General features: G+C 50.5%; 1 protein-coding gene and 1 long non-coding RNA gene across 9 annotated transcripts in view; one reads left to right on the top strand and one right to left on the bottom strand.

Moving 5' to 3' along the window:
- Positions 1 to 704: 704 nt before the first annotated feature.
- The window catches only part of FRMD4A (FERM domain containing 4A), a 638,605-nt gene continuing 617,005 nt past the window's right edge, over positions 705 to 22,304 (bottom strand). For 6 of the 8 annotated variants that reach the window (XM_033403426.2, XM_033403427.2, XM_049705590.1 and 3 more), the window contains 5 exons: positions 20,753 to 20,990; positions 19,780 to 19,947; positions 17,062 to 17,930; positions 14,651 to 14,747; positions 705 to 2,055 (listed from right to left, as the gene is read on the bottom strand). In XM_033403426.2, coding sequence (XP_033259317.1) covers positions 1,953 to 2,055; positions 14,651 to 14,747; positions 17,062 to 17,930; positions 19,780 to 19,947; positions 20,753 to 20,990 — 1,475 coding nt within the window. In that variant the 3' untranslated portion in view covers positions 705 to 1,952. Of the gene's footprint in view, positions 2,056 to 12,287; positions 12,360 to 14,650; positions 14,748 to 17,061; positions 17,931 to 19,779; positions 19,948 to 20,752; positions 20,991 to 22,304 lie in introns of all 8 variants that reach the window. The other 2 variants (XM_049705588.1, XM_049705591.1) reach the window with 1 other exon arrangement.
- On the top strand, positions 2,052 to 11,531 carry LOC105748453 (uncharacterized). Its single transcript, XR_007475387.1, has 3 exons — positions 2,052 to 4,022; positions 4,984 to 5,091; positions 8,307 to 11,531. It is a non-coding gene; the product is annotated as an uncharacterized LOC105748453 (long non-coding RNA).

Genomic DNA, 22,304 nt, shown 5'->3' with positions numbered 1-22,304 from the left:
CCCTTCCGCAAGCTGATATCACCAACCCAGCCGTGCACAGAGCCAGGGAACCCCGGCCCTGAACCGTCCAGCCTGGCCCCAGCCTGCTGTGAGCCCCCAGAGGAACCCCACAGTGCTCTTCAAGCTGCAGCAGGGGGAGCACTGTGGGTATTTACTGATATTTCATTTTAACCAATGGTAAGTGTCCATTCTTACCCTCCGGGTCTGGTAGAGTCTATTGTTTATTCTTGGATTACATATACATAAAAAACAAAGCTTTTTCTTGTTACGCTAAAGCTAACTTCAACTCTGCTTGCCCACAAATCTACCCCACCCCAGCTCCTGTCTCTGGCTGTCCACTGCCTTTCCAGTAGGAAGTCATTACAAGTGAGAAAAGAAATTCCCCCCCCCCCGCCCCGCCACTTGCGCCAATAAGCACAGCATCCCACCTCTGTGGAGACCGTGTTTGTGCCATTTGAAATAACCCAACTACGAGTGTGCACTTGTTAGTATTATAAAAGTATTTTTGAGGCCTTTGAAGATTGATGGCTTTCCAGTTGTGTGTTAAGCATAGCTCAAAACACATGTAAACGTGCAGCTCCCACACACCTTTCTTCTCTCTTCCTTTTTTGGTCCCTGCAGACCATCGGGACACATCAAGGTAGCTGATGTCGTAGGCATATGGGCCCCCTGGGAGCTGATACATTTTTTCAACCCTGCTCTGCCTGCCAGCTAGCTAGTAGACATGTGAGTACAGTCTTCCTACCTAAGGGCATAGTTGGGTTCTTGCAAGAAGTGACACGTTGGTAACCGGGTGCCATTGGATCTGAACTCTTTGTCACACAAGTGCTAACAAACAGAAAATGGGCTACGACAGTTAAACACTTGAATGGATCGCAATGTGCTTTTTCCCTTGGCTTCCCATAAAAGATCAAATGAAACACCTTGTGAGAAAAAAACAGGATACACTTTTACTGGTTGTTTTAATGAGAGAGAACCACTTTTGGCAACCATCACCTTACGTTTCCTACAAATCCCCAAAGGAAAGCAGCTTTGTGTCTTGGGCTGAACCCCCCATGCAGGCTGGGGCTAAGCGGACACTCCGCTACTCCCCGTGGGTCTGTTCTCCTTGGGGTCCAGACTCATGGAGATCCAAGTCAGCAATGCCAGCCAGGGGTCCCCCGACGTGACCATCACATTGGGTTAGTTTTCAGGCTCTCGATGGAGAGGGAGGTGGAATGTTAAGGGAGAGGGGTGAGGGGCACACGTTACAGATGGTTGACTTTCACGTGTGGGATGCAGTAGCAGTTGAGGATTTAAAAGAGATTTCATTGCAGAAAGAACGTCTTCCTCTTGGCCCCTCTTAATTTTTTGTGTGTTTTTAGTTTTTAATTTTTTAAAATCTTTGGCAGCATAACTGACTGTGATCCGTGGATGCATCTCTGACGTGTCCAGCTTCTGTTTCTGTTCTTCCTGCTCCCGCAACAGTCACTCCTCCCAGGAAGTATTTCAGCTGTCCGCTGAATACTCCCACGGGGCATGGTCTTCACCGAGTGCTTGGTGGGCCTCCAGGTGGGCCCCAGCTTTCACAGTCTTTCTGGATCACCCTGTACTTAAGTCCCCTCTCCTGGTTTCCACCAATGCCACTAGTCCACAGGAGTCCAGGCCAGCCAGCTTCCCTGATGGTTCCTGGCCAGGGGGCTGTCACGGCAGGGGGGAGCCACCAAGGTGCCATTGAGGATTGGTGCCTGGCTCTCTGGGCAAGGGAGCCAGGGGACACACAGTGGGACCGGAACCTTCCAGAATGTCTCCCCAGTCAGGTTTTTGGAGGGTGAGGGGGACGCGGAGACAGGAGAAGAAAAGTGCTGAGGGCCGAAGCTGGTGCAGGTGACACTGCGTCTGGGTAAGGCAAATGAGAGGCAGTGAGGTGATCTCAGAATGGCGTTGAGGCGGCCAGATTGAGGCCGGCTGGCTCACACGAGGGTCCCGGGCTTGGCTTTTTCTTGCCCGTACCACTGGACATCAGCTAGTTCTGGATAGAGGGAGGGATCCAGGAAACAGCTATCATTGTAGCTCCTGCAGGGAGTCCAAGGGCGAGAGGAGACAGTTAGGGGGGAACGTCACTTGGCAGTCTGCGTTCAGAAGTACGTGTCCATAGGGGCCGATAATGATCACTCGTCTTCCCCGTTCATAAGGAACCAGGCCTGCGGCAGTGCTGAGCGCACAGCAGGCTCGCGCAGACTGGAGAACATTCACACCCAGGGGACCTAAGCCTTGTACGTGTGTGGAGGGAAACGGAGCTAACACTTAATGCAGTGGTCCTCGGGCTCGGCTGCATGTGGGACTCACCCGGGAACCCCCAAAACACCCACCGTGGAGATGCAGGTTTAATTGGTCTGGGCTGTGCTTGAGTGTCCGGAGCTTTCAGATCCCCCCACATGACTCTCCCATGCGGCCAAGGCCCAGAACCCCTCCGGCTGGAGGCCTCAGGATTCTTTGTTTTCTCAGAACACTTGCTTGCTTTGTCCTCCCTGAGATCCCAGGTGTAACCAGCGTCCACCAGATTTTTATTCTGTCCTGGAAGCACATGCGAAATGGCAGGTTTCCCTGTAGGGAAACTGAGGTGATATTTTGAATGGAGTCTTAGTGCTGTTTATTTGAAATAACATGTATTGTTGTGTGATTATCAAAAAAAGTATTGAAAGTATATAGAAAAGTGTATAGAAAAGACTTTGTAAAAAACAGACTTGCAGCTGTGCGTCACGACGCAGGTTGGGCACAGTCGTCCCTTGGTATCTGCAGGGAATTGGGTCCAAGAGCCCCCCCTGGATACCAAAGTCCGAGGATGAGCAAGTCCCTGATACAAACTGGTGCAGTACAGTTGGCCCTTCGTATCGGTGGGTTCCTCATCAGTGGATCGGAGGGCCAGCCGACTGTATTTGTTGGGAAAAACCTGAGTATAAGTGGACCTGTGCAGCTCCAATCTGTGTTGTTCAAGGGTCAGCTGTGGTCTTTGCATATCAAGAAGCAATCACATGGATATGCTGATGCCCATGATCGTTACTAGGCATCATTATTAGGGAAAACGGCCCCTCCCCACTGATCCTAAACTAGCTCTTTGAGGGCTAAAGATCACACTTTATCTCACTGAATCTAGGAATGGGCTGGAATTTGCCCAGGAGGTGCCCAGACGCTGGTTAATCAGCCATGCGGCCTGAGGAGATGGGGTCCTACCTTCCTCTCCCTGCCCTGCGGGCCGCACGCAGCCCGACATGGGCATGGCTGACCTCGGGGCCCTGTGCAGGAACAGCTGCAGAGAGGCCTGGATTACCACCTGTGCTCTTCCTTTGTTTTGAGCTTCTACTCCTAGTAACTTCTGAGTGTTCATTGGTGCTGATTCCTAAAGGGATGAAACCTGTAGGCCTTTAACCACAGCCTTCGGTTTTTGGAATAGCATTCCTGTGAGGGACACGGGTCTGTGCCTCTGAGTTAGTAGGTGTGGGTTTGTTCAAGCTGGGTTTTCAAGTTTGGCCTCCCCAGAGCACACGCCGTTTTGGGGGTAGAAATACCTATCTGGAAACAGCATCAGGACTTTCCATAAATGTCAGAAGATGATTTCCTCCCCTGCCGCTGATCTCCCCATGCCCTGTGCTACGGTTATGGCTGGGGACGGGTGGCAGGAAGAGACTCAAAGGAAAGCAGGTTTCAAGAGCGTCTTCAGGACAACCTCGTGAACCAGTTTATGACTGAGAATAAGCCATCATCGCCATTTTTCTGTTTGATTCGCTGATTTCTCTAGGAACAAGTGGATGAAGGCATTCTGGATTTCGTGAAGGTTTCTCATCTGGCTTTTAAAAAACCCATCAACGCTGGAAAACCCAAGGCCTCTGTGAGCATACCATGGCCTTTAAAGAGAGTCCTGTGCCTGGAACCCCTGAAATATATACTGGGGTTAATACACTTAAAGGTGGCTTCAGAAGCAAAGTAACATCGAGGCCCTAATTCCGGAACTGGCCCTGCCCGTCTGTCACTGTCTTCCGGTGGTAAGTAGCTGATTCCGTCCTACCCACCCTGCAAACTCTCTCTCCACCCTGATAAAACTGACCTGTGCCATCGTGCCTGAGGGATTGAGAGTCTTTTCGTGGCAAAAGGTGGTTGGACCCCACGGTGGACATACGCTGTTCATTGGGGGACAGTCCCTCCCTAACTCTGCGTCGTCCTGGTGGTGGTTTCCACCAGGGTGTCTGCCCTACCCTCACTGAGGGTGGCCAAGTGGCCCAGGGCGGGGCCAGTTAGAGTCCTCTAACCCGTCACTGGTCAGAGATGGGCAAATGCCCGAGCAAGGCCAAGCAGCTTTCACACTACAGGGCTGTCCACTTCCTCCCGAGGATGTGACCGCCAGGAACAGGAAGTAGAGGCAGAGATGGAGAGAGCACGCAAGCTCCGTGCTGCCCGCAGCCACGAGGCTGGTGCGACCATGCAAAACCCGCTAGTTTGTAAAAGAACAGTAGAATCCAAATCCTGTTTCTGGAAGCTGGACTCAATGAAGGTTACGTGCTCAGTGTGGAGAAGACACTTAAGGTTTTTCATTCACCTAAGCTCCAAAGAGCCTTGCTTTTCTTTTTTCCTTCTGGTAAGAATTATCTCCCTGAAGTTTGCGTTTCTAAGAGCTGGCCTAGGTAAGAGTTCCTGGAGGAGACCAGGTGGAATATTCACAACTCAAAAAGCACAGGAAAAGAATGGGAGTTCCTCCAAGAAGGACTTTACTTTCCTAAATCCAGTCTTTTACAATGTCTGCAAGCCTTTTGAGGTGAAGAAGGGATGTTTGGGGATTGATAAGAAAAAGGATAGGTAGGCTTTGAATTGCTTCTAGAGCTGCATTTCTGTTCTTGTAAGGACTAGGTTTGTAAGACAAGGACAGTTTCTAATTCCATAAGGAACTGGGTTGCAACTTGATGAATGAAGCCAACAAGATCTTTAAACTTGAACTTGTTTTTTGGACAGGGGTGGCAGCCATGGGATCCGAAGGCGACTTCTGATTTCAGGCTCCCTCCTTGTGGTTGGTCTGTCCGACTTGATTCAGGACTTGGGCAAGGACACATTGTCCTTCTGGTGAGTACCCTTTTGGTTTCTGAATTAGAATGCACTTGGTTCACATTCAAACGTGTAGTTTTCCTGAGAGCAAAACTAAAACAAAAATTGGAGGGCATGGGTCAAACACCTAACGAGAGACAACTGTCTCCAAAGCCCAAGGCTCCCGGGTAAGGATAGGGTGGTCACAGCCAAGCAAGGGTCACAACAGGTCACTGGCCACCTGCAGGAAAAGTCCATGTAATGAGACCCCTGGTCACGGGCAAAGCTGTCCACCAGGACAAAGAAGTATCCTGTGAAAGGTAAACTGTCAAACAAAACCCAAGTCCCAGCCCTAAGCTCACGCCTTAGGCTATAGAGAATATTTTCTTCATTCTAGGAAAAACTCCGCAAATGGGATCCCACTCATCTAAATGCTTTAAGGGTGCCCCCCACCCCGGCCTTAGGAACCACCCACAGCACTTCTGTGTTAAAAATTTTTTTGGTCTGTCTGCATACACAAGGACCAATCTTACTGAAGACAAACTAAAATGGCAATGGTCACCATGAGGAATGTTCCAGTTAGCCAAGATTGTTCACTTCAGAAGTGCACCTGAAAGCAAGGGCTCCCAAATCAAACAGGTGGAATGGGATACCTATTTTAATTGGCGTGAGGAAGCCTCCAGAAGGCTTCAAACTTCCCAAATAGCGTCACTGAAAGATTCATTGCAAAAGGATAATAAAACAAAGATACAAGAGATGCCCAAAATGAGACTGTAAGACTGATGTTAACTCCTACTCTCCCCTCTCTCCACCTTGCCTCATTATACTCTCCTCCGTCTGCACTGTCTCCCCACTTTGAAGAGACTGCGTGACTGTAAACAAGGTCATCAAGTTGGTGGCCTTACGAACACCCCCTATCTGCCCTCAAAGAAGGACCCCCATTTGGGCTCTCCCAGGGTTGATGGGACTCCATGGATTCTCCTGTAACTGCTACCAGTTATTCCCTTCAACAGCCAAGGGGAAACTAAAATTAATGGAAAACCTTGCCAAATTCTGGTAGATTAGTGGAGCTATACTCTCTAAACCCCAGTTGTTCCAGAGCCTGCAGATGGGATCCTGGTAAATCTGGCAGAAGCTGGAAGGGGTGAGAATTCTGACCAGAGTCAGCTCTCCTGAATCTCTGTTTGCAGTGCCCAGTTGAGAGAAAGGTAAAACGTTCATGTCCCTTCCTTTCCAAATCCAGACCCATTGGTTGATCTTTTCTCTCCCAGGGACAGCTGTTGCCTTCTTGTTTGTCTCATTTTGTGTCCTGAGAACTTGGCTCGGCGACCGTCAGGTTGGGCAGATATAACAGAAGTGTAAGTTGCACCTTACATTGGTGGCTTAGTGCCAGCCCTCAGGGGAACTAAGTCTTTCCTTCTTTTGGTCATCTTTGGGAGTGGCTCTGGAGCTTGGGAGAGTGGTGTCCTTTGCACCCTCATTGGGAATGCCTCTTGCATCCATGGGGTCTTTCAATAGGGCCAGGAATATTTACTGTTTGTCCCCCTGACAAGATATTTAAAAGGATTGTTTAAGTAGCTCTATGGTCAGAAGTTGGCCAAACTGCTGGACGCTGATATACAGAGCCCGTTAGGAACTTTTTAAAGGCTTTGTCCCCTAAGTCAAAATGAAGCTATGTACCCAGAGGGAAAGAAAAACATTCCAAAGACAAAGCTCTAAATCTAGAGCGTCGGAATCTCTTGAATTCCATCTTAGTTGAAGATCTTCTCTCTGATCTAAAGAAGCAAATAGAAGATAATGTAGTTGGATGGGCTACGATGTCATTCACGTTGCAACCCAATTCCCCGACTGTCCTTGTCTTACAGACCTAGTCTTTACAAGCACAGAGATGCAGCTCTAGAGGCAGTTCAAAGCTCACCTGTCCTTTCTGTCAATCCCCAGACATCCCTTCTTCATCTCAACAGGCTTGCAGACATTGTAAAATACCTGGATTTAAGAAAGGAAAGTCCTTCCTGGACGAAGTTCCATTTTTCTTCCTGTGCCTTTGAGTTGTGAATGTTCCACCTGGTCTCCTCCGAGAATTCTTACCTAGGCCGGCTCTTAGAAACACAAACTTCAGGCAGGTAATTCTCATCAGAAGGAAAAAAAGATGGGGAAGGCTATTTGGAGCTTAGGTGAATGAAAAACCTTAAGTAAGTGTCTTCTCCACAAATAGTAATGAAAAGCGTTAGCCATCTGAGCAGGTAACCCTACCTTACTCCAACTTCCAGAAACAGGATTTGGATAAAAGTGTTCTTCTATAAACTAGTAAGTTTTGCATTATTGTACCTGTCTCATAGGTAAAATTTTAAAACAAAAGCTTTACGATCTCTGCATCTGTCTGTATGTTTATCTATGTACATTGTATGTTTGTAATGTTTTTCTACCTCTGGTATTGCCAAAATTAGTTTGCAAAAGAGCATATTTAATTGGCTTAAAGCAAAATAAGCGATTATCAAATTAAGTATTCTAAAACTCTGAAATACAGAAACTTAACCCAAATGTTTTTCAAGTTCGCATGATCTAGGAAAAATGTTTAGTAAACAAAAGCTAACTTAAGTTTGTTGGTTTAATTAAAGTAGGTATGTTAAATATAGTGCATATGTACAACTTTTATTCTACCTGGGTTTATTAGTCAAATAAGTTCACGTTAATCTCTGTTACAAAATTTGTCACCAAGGAAGAGAACTTAAGATGTTGGCTAGCTGTTTAATGCCTCGAGAAATTTTCATGACTAATTTAAACAGAATTGTTAAGAACACATGAACAAATTTCTCACTGGGTAGAAGCTTTTTCCTGTTGATAAGCAACTGCCTCTTTTGTAGCAAAGAAATTACTTCAAAACGTCATCCCTATATGGGGCACCCCCATCATTTCTGCATAGTGACTGAGGAACTCATTTTACTGGCCAGGTGATCCGAGAACCCTGGAGAGTCCTTCTTAGGCTATACAGGCTGCATTCAGGACTCGGAGAAAAGACTAATGACATCATTAAAACCCAATTAGGAAAATTTCCTGAGACTTTGACCAAGGTGCTGTCACTGGTCTTTTTGCATCTAAGGTCCTTGCCTTTTGAAAAACCTAAGCTCACTCCCGAGGAAACAGTACCTGGCAGACCCATGCATCTGCTTCAGTCTCCATACTGTGACCCTCAAATTGCCCAACAGGACCTGTTAAAAAAATGGCTAGTCATCTATTCTCTATTCCTCCTACAGGTTAAAAAGCGTATTACAGCCTGACACTGACACCCCTCATGACCTACTTCCTGGAGAATACAGCCGCTGGAAAAGACCCCAACTAAAGGACTCCTGCTTCCCTCCTTGGAAAGGATCTTTTCTGGTACTGCTCGCCAGTTCCTGCACAGCTAAATTTGAAGGCATCCGGCCCACCTGAAAGGAGTAACAGGACCAGAATGAACCAGCAAAGCCACAGGTGATCTCACACTTAAGATCTCCCGGCACCAGAAGCAGACGACCTCGGACATAGATGGACAGCTATCCCAAGACAACGGGCCAGGCCTGTGTAACTTAACTTGATTTCCGCCACTGTTCTCTTTACTGTGGAAATCATGATAAGGGAAGTTAACCAGACTCCTCCACTTATCTGTTTTCTCTCCGGGTTGCCCGTGTCTTCCAGACAATTGCCAAGGGAGGTAACCTTTCAGACGCTGTATTTGTCATTTAAAACTCCGATCTGTCTGTAAGGTTGGAGACTCCCCGGTCCTTCCTGTAACCTGATTTTTCTTCTGTCATCCTTGGTGCCACCTTAAGCAACAGCTGAAGTCCCTTCGATGTCAGCTACAGTGTTAAACTTTTGCAGCCCGGTTTCCCAGTGCCTTATTTTTACCTTTCTCCGATCATAACTCTCCTTGCCCCGTCTGACAAATGCCTTGTAAACCGTAGTACATTTGTGCCCCCATGTTCTAAATCAGATGTCAGAGGATTTGTCTCTTACCTTCTGAGAGATGTTACACTGCTTAGGTTCATTGTTCAGTTACATGGGAAGCGTTGCCAACTAAGTGATGATAAATCTTCTTGGGTTATTTGTATGTTAATAACACTTAATTATTAATATAATTAAGTGTTCTAGAAATTGTGTGAAATTCCTAAAAATCTGATATGTCTTGGTATAATGTTATCAGTCATAATTCTGGTTATCTTAAAATATTGTCTGTCAATCACAGAAATAACCAAATTTCCTTGTCAATTCCATTATAATGAACTCTCATCAGATCTTTAGCACTGGGCATTTTTAAGTTCTTTTGTCACTGACAGTTATTGTTTTACTGTGACGCTTTTGCAAAAGTGAGATTCATGGCAAGGAACCTACCAAGAACTCTTGACCACCACATGGCTGCCACATCACAAGGGGCCAAACCTTGGGTACGTATTTCACACCTGATGAAGGCTCCACCTGCCTTCCGGTCCCGTGCAAAAAAGCTGCAGCCCTCAAACCAATCAAACCGACTAGGCACCATCGAGACAGACGGACTGCTTCCTCCCAACATGTCAGAGCAAGAGCGTGTCTGCCTTTCCATTCTGCCTTCCCTCTCTGACCATCCTTTTCCTAATTCTCACGCTGTGAAGGCTTTTATGATTCTTGCTGTCCATCTTTTTTGCTTTGCTCTGGCTTGGAAAGATAAGCCACTGTTCACATATCTAAGGCCGTTGCAAAGCGGGCTAAATCTAACCTCAAAGACTCTGAATTATCAAGATGCCAGTGATTACACTGTTCGGTCCATCACAGACTGCTCCCTGATTTCCAATGCCTCCGTTTCTCTGGACCAAACAGCCAGCCCACCTTTCTGTTGTGTCCCACTCCCTAACCCTGGGGATCTACTTCCTTGTCTCTGGTTAACACCCCGGGGAACCCTGCAACCAGGCTCTGTACAAAGAAAGGGACGCGAGGCAAGGGAAAGAGAATAAAACCACCTGTGCTGTCTACAGACCCTTCAGGTGTACTGGCCTCCACGGCTGTCACCTTTTGGGGCCCGAGCCACAGATGGAAACGGGAATTACCGGGAAGCATTCAGTGGTTCAAAATCTGCTTCCTTTGGTGCAGCCCTACTCCGCCGGCCAGGAGCTGATACAAATGAGGCCACGACCAGGAATCTCTCCTTACCTCTTGAAGGTTCCAGAATCTGCTGGTAAAGCAACAGCTGCCCAATGAAAATCCCTAGACTCTCTGGCCAGAGTTGTTCTTGAAAACAAGAGAAGCCTCTGGTTGATTATCCTTCAGCTGAACAAGGAGATGCCTGTGCTGTGCCCAGCACCGCCTGCTGCACCTGGATCAACACTGCTGGGGAAGGTGAGACTCAGCCACGTGAGACTACTGAACAAACCAGTCACTTTCTCAGGCCAACAAACCAGCCCACAGGATCTTTCTTTGGGGATTATTCTGCCTATAATACTACAGCAGTCGCCGTAGTGTGCTGTATTCTCGCAAAAGCTTTAAATGCAACTTTGCAGCCGCTAGCTACCAAGCAAATGATCTCCCTCAGAACAGAACATCCGAAAAGGAACGAAGAGAATGACCGACTGAAAGACCATGAACCCAGTGCCGTGACCTGTGAAGACCACACAGATTCAGCAAAAAAAACCCGGTAAGAACTCCAAAGCCATAGCTGGGAGTAGCGCTAATGCCTTAAACTTGGATCACTTCTCTTAATTAGGCTCAGAGTCTGATGAAAGGGGGTAATTGTTAAAAACAAGACAGCAGACCCAAAATGAAGTCGCTTAGGCTAGGTTCCATATCACCAAACCGAGACTTAACTTTATAGTTTCAGCTCCCCCAGAAAGGAATCTTTAACCAGTCAAATCGGGACTCGCCGGATCAGCACGTCTGCCCAACAGACCCCTGCCGTCCCCTAACGGAGAGCGACTGGGCTACAACCAACCCGCTTTTTCAGCTGGTGTAACTTCCTCGTTCCCGCTCCTTTCTGCCTGCATGTCTTCCGTTTTGTACAGCTCCTTTCTATCTGCCTGATTCATGAATCACTGAAATAAAGCCAGTAGGCTCTTTCAAATATACTCAGTCGAATTCTTTTAACACCATCTTCCTCTCAAAGGCTCAGCCCCTGTTTTCCGAATCCCCCATCTGCCAGCTCAGGGCACTTGCAGTAAAAATTGTTCCACGTCTCCCCCCTTTGGGTCAGGATCTTGTCCTACCCTACTTTTCAGGCTGAAGTCTCCCTCTTTCTCTACAGCAAAATGACACTCTGCTGTTCCCCAGACACCCCTGCTTGTTTCTGCATCTGTGCTGCTTTCGCCCTTGAACTGGCCTCCACCCTTCGAGACCCCCTCCTCGCACCCCAGGCCTTGGAAGGGATCCCTCTCCCTTTGGAAACCTTTTAGCATTTTGTTTAAAGTCTCAGGGTATTTAATACATAAGTGCTGCAAGAATCATTTTTTGATTGAATAAACTTACCACTTTTTTTTTTAGCCACTTCTGAATGGTATCTTTTTTAGTTAACCCTTGAAATGCTCTTAATTTCAATACCTTGTCTCCCCCTGAGGACAGGAACCAGACCAGGTGTTCGTGTTTTTATGCCCGCTGTAGCAGGGCTTTGCAAATTCCAGCGTGCATTTGATTCACCCAGGGACCCTGTTAAAATGCAGATTCGAATTCAGTATGTCCAGGAGTCTACCTCCTAACAGGCTCCTGGGTGATGAGGAGGATGCCGCTCGTCGGTGGATCACAGTTTGGAAAGCAGGGCCCTACGGCACTTGGGAGAGTGCACAGCCGTCACTCAAGAACACTGGGATGACATCGTGGGTGACCAGGTGGTTCTGGATGAGCTCAGTCTGCCCTTGGCGCCTTGAGATACAAACTGCATGCTGCTGTTCTTTTCAACCAACGTTGAGTACTGAAAGCACCCGTAAAAGCTTCTACCAGTATCTGCATGTACGAAGAGCCTGGGAAAGGCTAAAACATACTCTGTGGTCTTTTCTGGGCAGTAGCAGTGGGGATATCTAACACACACACACCTGATGTAAAAACATACATCTAAACATCGACTTCCACATGTATCTAGAAATAAGACATGAAAATAACGGCTTCCACACCACTCAGATGTTTCCTTCTGGAAATTATGATACATACGGCCAAAGGCAACACAGATGCAGCACATCTGAGACCACAGACTCATGAACAGTGAAGGGGGAAGGCTGTAAGAACGAAACATGCCCTTACGATACCTCTATTCATCAGTACTTTGGTGAGTTGGAGACTCAGACCCATCCATAATGGGCGAGTTTTCTGTTGCTTCTCTGAACAAAGGAAAGCAGAAGGAAGAGAAGAGAGGTCAGGTTAAAGAGAGGAGCTGACACAGACACGATGAGTAGCTTATTAATGCACTGGAAAGCCCAGCTGACTGCACCCAAGCGCTAGTGACACATAACACAGGCCGTGCACAGCCTTCAGCCCCCTCGCGGGCGTCACAGACCTCTTTAGTTTTGTTAGGAAGGCAGCCAGGCTTTGGCACTTTTGACCCATTTCTTATTATCACATCACAGAGAACAGGTATTGTTCGTTAATGATAATTCAACTCAATCTGATAAAAGAGTTTAAGGACCAGAATTCCTTTTTGTTTCAAATTGGTCTCGAATCCTCACTAGCTGTGTGTGATCAAACATGGGCATGTTCCCAGATCCACTCCAGGGCAAAGGCAGGTGAGGGGTGCTCATAAGTTCCAAAGCCTGCTGTCCGTCAAGTAACAGTCATGTACTGAGATCAGGTGAGACTGGGTGTGATCCAGAAAATTTGGAGGAGCCAGAAAGACAGCCTGAAATCGGAAGGTCCTTATCCGGGGTGACATGGGTTAGCCAGTGGAGGTACCATAGACAGAAGACCTGTCATTCTTTCTATGAATCTATCTATCTTCTTGAAACTCTTGGGCCCTAAGCCCTGCAGCAGCTACCTGACCACACGAGCTAGAGCTGGGGTGTGGATGGTACGTAAGGCAGTGTTAGAAGGGTGTGTAATAAGGACAGGGGTACCTGCTGCCCAACAGACCAGGCAGTGGGAGTGGACAGAGAACGCTGGCAGTTGGGACCGCAGGGTTTGTTAATTCAAGAGCGTAAGGGGCAGCGTGCTGTGGGTCGGTGATGGGTCATCAAACCTAAGTGCCTCAGCATCCCCTGGAGGGCGCTAACACACAGACCGCCGGGCGCCACCCCGAGTTTCTGATTCAGTGGGTCACGGATGGGCCCGACAAGTGCATTTGTAATAGGACCCCAGGTGACGCTTATGCTGCTGGTCTGGGGTACCACATTTTAAGAACCACTGGCTTGGTGGCAAAAGACGAGGCTTCGGGGTGGGCCCACGGAGTGCAGGGCTGAAATTCCAGCACCGTCCAGCTGTGCGACATTGGGAAGACACTGATTTTTCTCTGAGCCTCATCTATAAAACTAAAAAAATCTGGGCAGGATTGCAGTGAGGATTGCAGTGAGGATTATATGAGCTCAGATATGTTAGCAGAAGCTTCCAGCCTTTGAGTACACAGCAATCACTCAATAAATGCGAGCTCCCCTTTTGTCAAATACTAAGGCTGAATTAAAGCCTGGTTTAAAATCGCTAGAGATAAATCTGCAGCAACAAAACGTGTCTGCCGAGAACAGAGCCTGAAAGGAGGAGCCGGTTCGGGTCCTGTAGTTTCCCTCTGGTGTAACTCACAGCTGTCAGAGTTTCCCAGACATCCCCACGGATGCCCCAGCAAACGAGAAGCTGAATAAAGCTGGATAAAGGGACCTCTTATTCCTTTAGCCAATGGATAATGATAGAATGGAACATCCACTTAAAGTCCACGTCTTAGGAGCAATGGAAGAGGCAGGGATGGTGAGGGGAGCAGGAGGCAGGTCGCGTTTATCTGCCGGACTCTTCTGTACATGAAAACATCCTAAGTGCCCATGAGGTTTACTGTGCTATGTGGTGTTCTCTGCCTACATTTAAAGCTGAAAAAGGAGCCGAGTTTTGGTTTCCTCATTTACCGTGGGCCACCTCTTCAGGGTCTCAAGGTACCCGATGGTTCTGAACAAGGGCTTGGCCGGGACTGAGACAGAATCTGAGCCTTCTGCTTTTTCTTCCTTAAGAAGCATCCTGACACCAAGACAGTGGACACACTGCCAAGCATGCCGAGCAGCAGGCTGGGGCTCAGGCCGGGGGTGGGTGTGGGTGGGTTCCTGAATCTCTCCTTGGCTGGCCTGGGGTGATTGCAACCCAAGTCCAGTGCTGTCTGGAATTCTGGCCACAGAAGCACACTGGGCTCCCTCCACATTTTCAGGACCATCACCAACTTTGAAGGAGAGTAGAGAGAATTCACCCGAATAAAGGGACGGCGCCGGAAAGGAGGGGGTGGAAGGTAACAGCAGTGCCTGGGGCTTCTCCGGAGAGGAAGAAGTTCCCAGCACTGTACATCGTTCCCGGTTTCCCAGTACCTCACTCTCCTGCCGATAAACCCTGTCACTAGGATCTTACACCTGCTATGCTCTAACTGACGAAGAACGCGGAGGATCACTGCTAACCAGGAAGGGAGGGTCGGAGGTCTGAAGGGGGAACTCACCCGGTCCGCCAGGTTAGGATGTGGTGAGGGCTGCCGGGGGGCGTCGCTCCAACTTCACTGGACGGCGTTGAGCTTCTCTGGCTTTGAGGTAAGGCAGCTGCGTGTAGGTGGCGCGGAAGACACAGGTCAGACACGGGGCAGTAAAGGAGCTTCTTTCCAGAGATGCTGCCTGTGGCCCCGTGGCAGGGTCCCGTGGGAAAACGTCCACCCCTCTCCTCTCCCCACGTTTGGCCAATGACGTTTTCTCCCCCCAGCTGTGCAGCTCCATTCTGAGTCAAGCTCGCTTGGGGTCCTAGGTCCCCGCTTTGCCACTGGGAAGTGGCCACAGGGATGGCGACAGTCCCCACTGTCCTCGGAGGGGGGCCTGGGCTGGCCTAGCACAGGGAGGACCTGTTTCTCTGCACAGGGCGTTTCCAGATACGGCCCCAATGTTAAAACTGTTCTTTATTACGAACAGAGAACCTCCAGAAAGGTTCTCTGAGCTTGTGGTCTCTGCCGTTTTAGGCTTGTAATTTACCATGTCAGGACCCTTCAAATGGGGCAGGGCTTTTCAAAGCTCATCCAAACCCGACCACGTGGAGCTTATTGATGTGGGCAGGATTTGTTTAGTTGGGAAAACTCAGGAGGAAGTAGATCCTACTTAAATGCATCCCTCTGCTTCCTTGGGAATGCAATCTTTTTCATTAGGATGCTTAGTCTAAAATACGTTCCAAAAGATTTACCGAATCTCTTAAGGTAAAGCAGATCTACTAGACAAGTGCTACAGTTTCAACAGAACATAAATACTCCTGACCTGTCCAACCTCAGCTTCTCCTAATAGGGTTACAGGGGACCATGGTCTTTAAACGATATACATAATACATTCATTATTCTCAAAATCCTCCTAGGAAGTTGATGGCATAATTCACTGGGCTGATTTTACAGATGACAGAGGAATCTGGAGAAGGTTCTCGGACCTTGAAGTCCACGGTTCTCTCACGCTTGCGTGAACCATATTTATTCCTGTCTCTGCAACTTGACATTTGGCAATGACATAATAAACGAGTCACTGGAAGTCTGGGGAGAAGTTGCAGAAGCCCCGTGAGCTGGCACACCCGGGCAGCCGGCCGGTCCTTCCTTTTCGCCCTGTTCTCCCCAGGCCCCAAGAATCTCCTTCAGTCCCCCAAAGAGGAACCCGCCCCCCCGCCCCATTTTCTGTCTATAAGATCACTCTCTCTTCCCTGGATTTCTGCCCGCCCTTAACCTTCTTTCCAGTCGCAAGTCAAATCCTGACTTGGACTTCCTTCCATTTGCTGCTCTCATTTTATCCTGATACTTTAAAAATCATTTTTCATTATGTCTCAAAATCCTCTCCCACTTACTTTCCTACAGTCAGTGTGATGCAGTCTCTTTTTAATTGGCTTTTATCAGGCCGATTCATGATCGGGCAGCATCCCATCTACCAACTAGAAGGGCGCTCCGATCAAGTCTCCTCAGCGCACAATCTCCCCTCTTTGTGGGTGCTAAGATATATAAATGAGTTAGCGTCTGCTGGAGCCGAAAACCCCGCAGGGACGTGGAGACTGCTGGACACTTTTTTTTTTTTTAATCATCGTTATTCTTTCCTGGAGACGGAGTGGGAAGGGGATTAACTTAAGGGAGAGAACGGTTTCTTCCATGTTTCACTTGATTCGGTACTGCTTGACGCCCTGAGTACAAGGATATGCGGTAACCCTTCCTCTGATGAAAACTTTAAGATGTAACAACGGGGCATCAGAAGCACTTTACGAACATTACTTTGGTCAGAACATAACATCAGTGAAACGAGATCTCGAGGAGCAGTCTCGAGTTTTCCGGGAAGTCACCAGGGGAAGTCACAGGCAGAGCTCGCCACTTCATTCTGTAGCCGGTCTGCGCCACCTGGGGGAGACACTGGCCAAATCTCAGGGCTTCAAGTGTTCCTCTCCCCTGCAAGGGTACCGCTCAGGTCTCTAACCCACTGCTGCCTCTCACCTACTACTGTCGCCCCCTTCACCAGGGTAAAGGCGCACCTTTGACTGGATAAACCCTGAAAGACACGGACTTCACCCACTGCTTGGATCTCCGTCCTTACAAGGACAAGTGGCTGCGGGGATGGTCTGCACCCCTACTCAGGAAGCTGATATGGGAGACGGCTGTGCGCGCGGTCCGCTGGGCTGGGGCGGGGCTTAGGATGCGCTGCCCCGCCCCTTCCCAGGTCTTCCTCACGCGGCAAAACCTAGGCTCGAGTGGGAGGGGGGAGGAAGGAGGGGAAGGAAGGTCTCACACACCTGACAGCTAGGTTTCTAGAATTAACCATCTCTTCTTCCTGCCTGCTCTAAGAAAACCTTCAATCCCCACCAGTTCACCTCCATACCGACCAGGTGCGCGCCGAGCCGTCCGCCCCTCCTCACCTGACGTGGCCTTGCACATCTGGGGCATCCTGGTGACCCTGCTGTGCGCCACGAAGGTGCTCTGGGAGGAGGCGCTGTACTGGGAGCCGCCGTCCGAGGAGGCGGAGCTGGCGTGCGACAGGCGGCTGTGCTCCTTGTGCGAGGCGCTCGAGCGCTGGTACCACTGGCGCAGCTCGTCCGAGACGGCGGCGCGGCCCGCGCCCTTGTCGTGGGCGCCGCCGTCGCGGCCCAGCGACGGAGTCCGCAGGATCTGCGAGCGCGACGGCGTCAGGCGGCCCGCGTCGCCCTCGTCGCCGCCGCGCCAGCTCTCCCGGAACAGGCCGCCGGCCGTGTACGAGTTGGAGGTCTTGAACTGCGCCTTGACGCTGTAGTGGCCCTCCTGGTCGCTCTCCAGGCTGCGCACCACCACGGGCGTGGCGCCGCCCTCCACGTACATCGGGTACTCCTTGATGCGGTACTGCGAGCTGGGCTGGCTCTGGCTGTGCAGGTAGACGCCGTGGCCGTGGCCGCCGCCGCGCGCCGCCAGGTTGGGCATGCTGCCCGAGTTCGCCGCGCCCAGCGCGCCCGCCGCCCGTTGCCGCTGCCGCTGCCGCGCGCGCGCCTTGGACGGCGAGTCCTCGGCCAGCGTGGAGTAGTTGGCGTTCATCTGCGCCGGGTAGTAGTGCTCCGAGCTCGAGTGGCTGGTGCACGACGAGCAGTCGTCCATGGGGTCCGAGCCGTTGCTGCTGCGAGTCCGTGGCGTGTAGAAGTCGGGGCTCCCCGTGTCGTTCTCCGAGCCCAGGAGCTTGCCCTGGGACTCCAAGCTGGAGCTCCGGTGCCGAAAGTGCAGGGCGAGGCTGTGCAGCCGCGTGGGGCTGAGGTCCACCGACCTGCGGGGAGACCACGGCGCGCTGGGTCTGGGGGCGCCTGGGGGAGGGACTGGCGGCTCTGCGATGCTCCGATCGTCGGACTCGGAAAGAGCGCGAGGCCGCAAGGCCCAGAGCCTCCCGCAAACGCGCATCTAGGAGAGCGAGTCTAAGGGCGGGGACCCTGGGGATCCAGGTGCTTCCCATCCCTCCCAGGTGAAGACCAGCCGGGAGCGGATGCTGATCCCCGGAGGAGAGCCGGGCCTCCGCCGTGATTTGCGATTCCGAATGGGCGATGGGGACAAAGTGCCCACGTAAGGGCTTCTGAAAAAAGTATGCCAATAGCCAGGTGTTTTTTTTTTTCTTTTAAAGGTGGAAAGAGGTTCTATAGACACAGCGAACCAAGATCATCCCCGTTCTGGTATTATGTTAAGCCAGATGAAATGCCCATTTTTGTAGGTCAAGAAACAGCCCGGCAGAAGCAATCATGGTTCCACCCAGTACTGTTATGAGTACTGGACAGATTTCCATTTCCCCATGAACACTTGTCTAAAACGGAAGGTTGGTGGCACACGGAACCCTTAAAAATGACGGATGCAAATACTTACCACTCCACTCCTTTGTTTACAATCCATTCTGCTCACTGGAGCCACACGATAAATGTCCATCAGTATGGCAGCGGGCAGAGTACAAGGACTCCACAGAAATTCACCGTGGCTGGGTTGCCCAAGTACAGGAAGAGGCGATTCCCAGGGCTGTCACTCAGGGTAGACTGCGAAGTCCCCACTGTGTGGCCCTCCTTGACTCGGGCCTCAGTTTCCTCTCTGGTCCCACCCCGCTCCATCACTTTGTTCTGGCCACACCGGCCTCCTGGAACATGCTGAGTGCAGGCCTGTGTCTGGGGCCTTGACCCTGCTGTTCCCTGAATATCCTTAGAGCTTGCTACCCCCCTCCATCCGGGTCTCTGCTCAAATGTCACCCTATTAGATAAGCCTTCGCCGATGCTCTCCTTTAAATGGTCTCTCCCTTCACTCACTTGCCCTGTTCATTTTCCTTCTCAGTTCTTATCACCACTGACTTATTTCTTTACTGTGACTCTCTTCCTACTAAAACGTCAGTCTGATGAGGGCACGGCATGGTCTGTTTTGTCCACGGCTCTATGCCCAAGAATAGTACCTGGTACATATAGGCACTTGATAAATATCTGTTGCATGAATGAGTGAATGAGAGAATGAATGGACAAGAGACTCTTGCCTGGAGAGCTCAGTCGTACCCTACATAAATGGTTCACCACTTACAGAAGATCACACCATCTGTCCTTTGAGCTGCAGTCCCTACGGACTTTAAAGTTTTAGAGAACATGGAGTGATGGCTTTGGTTTTGCCTCTGTTTAGGAGAGGAAGGTGTGATTCACCGAAGCCTCACGTTTGCCTGTTCCTTTTGCTCTTGAATGAATTTACACCTTGGGGCGTTAAAGGAAGTCCAGGATACATGAGGACTGTCCAGTAAAGATCACCCCACCAGGGCGAGGTTGTTCTGGCCCTGGTGCTCTTCCCTGCTAACCTGGGGAGCCGTTCCGGCCTCCACTTCTGCGGCTTAGGAAAGCTCCTTCCATGCCCACTGTCTCCAGGGGATTATCCGTCCGACTCCCGGTACCCACTGGGCGTGGACAGTGGGATATAATGTGTCTCTTGGCTCCCACGGGCTTCCGGCTGCCAGCTCAGTTCTTGATTCTGCTTCGCTTAAAGAAGAACCTACCTCGCTGGTTCAGTCCTGACTCCAGCTCTCGGCTTATCTGGGCCAGCGTGGGTCCAACAATGCCAAAATTCTACAAAGGCAGGTGTGGTCTAGGGAGGGAGATGGGTGGACTCACCTCGTGGAATGCACGTAGTGGGGACTCCGGACTCGGAGGTCGGGTGTGGACGGCATGCTGCACTGCGAGTTCCAGGGCGGGAGGCTGCGGATGGGGCTGGTCTGCAGGGAGCTGCCTCCCCCTCCCGCTTCAGCGCAGCTCCCCGTGCTGGGGAAGCGCTTGTGGCTACTGCAAAGCAGAGGAGGCCACGCTGGTCACTGCCAGACAGAGCTGCACCTTCTCGCAGGTCGCTGACTATGTATGGCCTTGGGCCTTCAATCTCGGTGTCAGGAAGCTTGCCCGGGACTCCCCCAGAAGTGGGTGAGTCCTTTTCCCTGACGCCCAGAGCCATGTGCGATGAAGACCCTCACCAGCCTTCTCCGGGACAGGCAGTGTGACTGTTCTGCGAAGCCCCTCCCCTGAACCACAGTTTCTGTTTTCTAAGAGACAGATATTTACCTGTCTGGGTACCCACCGGGAGCTTTATAGGACGTAATGAAAGGAAAGGAGAAGAACAGAGCAGCAGTCCAAAAACGCCTTCGCAAACCCCTCTCTCCCACGTCAGCTGAGTAATGAGCTGCTGATACACAGCTAAGGTTACAGCTGTCCGGCTCCAGAATTCTCTTGGCTGATAATTCAGGATTCTGAGCCACTCTGGGATTCTTAACGAGTGGACTCTCTCATTTGCCACTTCGGAGTACTGCTGCCTAAGATTTCCTAATTCATTAATTCCCATGGAATCTAACGACATTCAAGCCAGCGGCCAACGCGTGGATTGGGAGCCCAGACCCCCGTTTCCCTGGGAAGGACGAATCTGCACCTCGAGCATGTCAGCAGCAGAGGGCGCTGTGGCGCAGCCCTGCTGAAAGGCAGCGCCAGGGAGGCGCACCCAGGGCGGTGGGGATCGGTGGCTTGCGGATGCTACTTAGGACAGCCCTGGGAGTCTGTCCAAGCGTGGACAGTGGCCTCGTGTGGCCTTCCCGGCCCAGCTCACCTGGAGTGACTGTGGGAGGAACGCTTCTTGACCTTCTCGTAAGGCTCATCTAATGAGGACTCGCTCCACATTTTGGGCTTTATGGGCGACTTGTCATAGTCGTTGCGGTGATAGTGCATCTGCCTGAGTCCCTCCAGGGACTGCGGAGGGGGCGGCCGGTTGTGCGACGGTGGCCGAGGAGGGAGCCCTTTGTGAGGGGACTGTAAGGGGGACAGTGTGCTGGTGACCTGAGAGTCTTCTGCACAAAGAGGAAAGAGAGGAAGTGAGCAAGGGTCATCCTTCCCGCCTACCCCAGCTCTGCCCAGACATCAGCTGTCAGCGGGCACGTGCTACAATTTCACTTTTTTACCCTCAGATCAGTAAGGAAAGAGCCCCTGGCAGGAGCAAGCCTGCGATGGGAGTTGGGGCCCACGTGAAGCAACAATGCCCCTTGGGAGGTCGGGGGTCTGACACACGGGGAGGAAACTGATCACAGGCGATGCATCGACCTCAGCTAATGACAATCTATACCTCCCCCGTTACAGAGGAGTCTCCCTCAAACGCTCCCGTTTCCTCCCCTGCAGAGACTGGAGTCCACAGAGGCCACAGGCTGGATCTCTGATATTCAAATCATGCCCCCTGCTCCCCTGCAGGCCTGTCCTTTCCTCCCACCAGTGTAATGAATTAAAATATGACAATCTGATGGCAAATAGCGGGGCCGAGACAACTGGGTAAATACCCCGCCAGCCGTTCCCCACATCAACGTCAGTGATTATTATCCTTGCAGTTATTATGATGGCTAGGAGCCACGCAGATCTTTCATGTTCTCTGTCTGAATCGCCACTCACACTGCCTGCCTGAGGTTTCCCTAAAGGGCAAAAAACGTAACTGCCACTCAATAGATCTCCACGTCATTAATGCCTTGACCTCCCCAGGTTGGGTTTAAATCCATGGGAACCTTCTCAGAGATGCTTCTGGGTTTGGAATCCCTTCTTCCCCGATGTGTGGTGGTGGTGATGGGCTGGGGGGAGGGGACGGGTCACGTCTGTTTTTGTAAGAATTTCCCAGGAAAAGATTCTGAGTTTTTAGAGGTCAATGGGAGATAAGGTTTTAGAGGTCAATGGGAGATAAGAAGACAGTTTCCTAGGCCTGAGCAGGTGTCTAAAGGGACATCTCCCCTTCACTTTCACTGTTTCTCGGGAAGGTGCGGAGGCGTGTTTGCTTCTGCCTACCCCCAGGCTCTGCTAGCAGGTTTCAATCTTTGTGACCCAAACCAATGGCCACCTCTTTCCTCCAGAAATTATAAATACTCCAAAGGAAACTACGCGTGGTGTTTAAATTGTCTGTTAAAATGTGGTTTTGGCCACTAAAAATGTAGAACACCATTCACGATCACCTTAAATCTTACCTCCGGGCCACAGGACATAATAAAATTCCAACAGACTGTGTTTCTGTAGCTCCCACCCTCTCTCAGCCAAACAGACGACCAGGGGGAAATGAAAGAATCACAGGGAACCCGGCACCGTGTTGGTCTGGCTCCTGGCTTTCCACTGGGCTGTCCCAGACTACACAC

The sequence above is a fragment of the Orcinus orca genome, chromosome 2 (assembly GCF_937001465.1).
Source record: "Orcinus orca chromosome 2, mOrcOrc1.1, whole genome shotgun sequence".
In the NCBI taxonomy this organism is placed as follows: Eukaryota; Metazoa; Chordata; class Mammalia; order Artiodactyla; family Delphinidae; genus Orcinus; species Orcinus orca.
The sequence above is the reverse complement of the archived record's forward strand: the minus strand, read 5'-3'. Positions and strand labels throughout refer to the sequence as shown.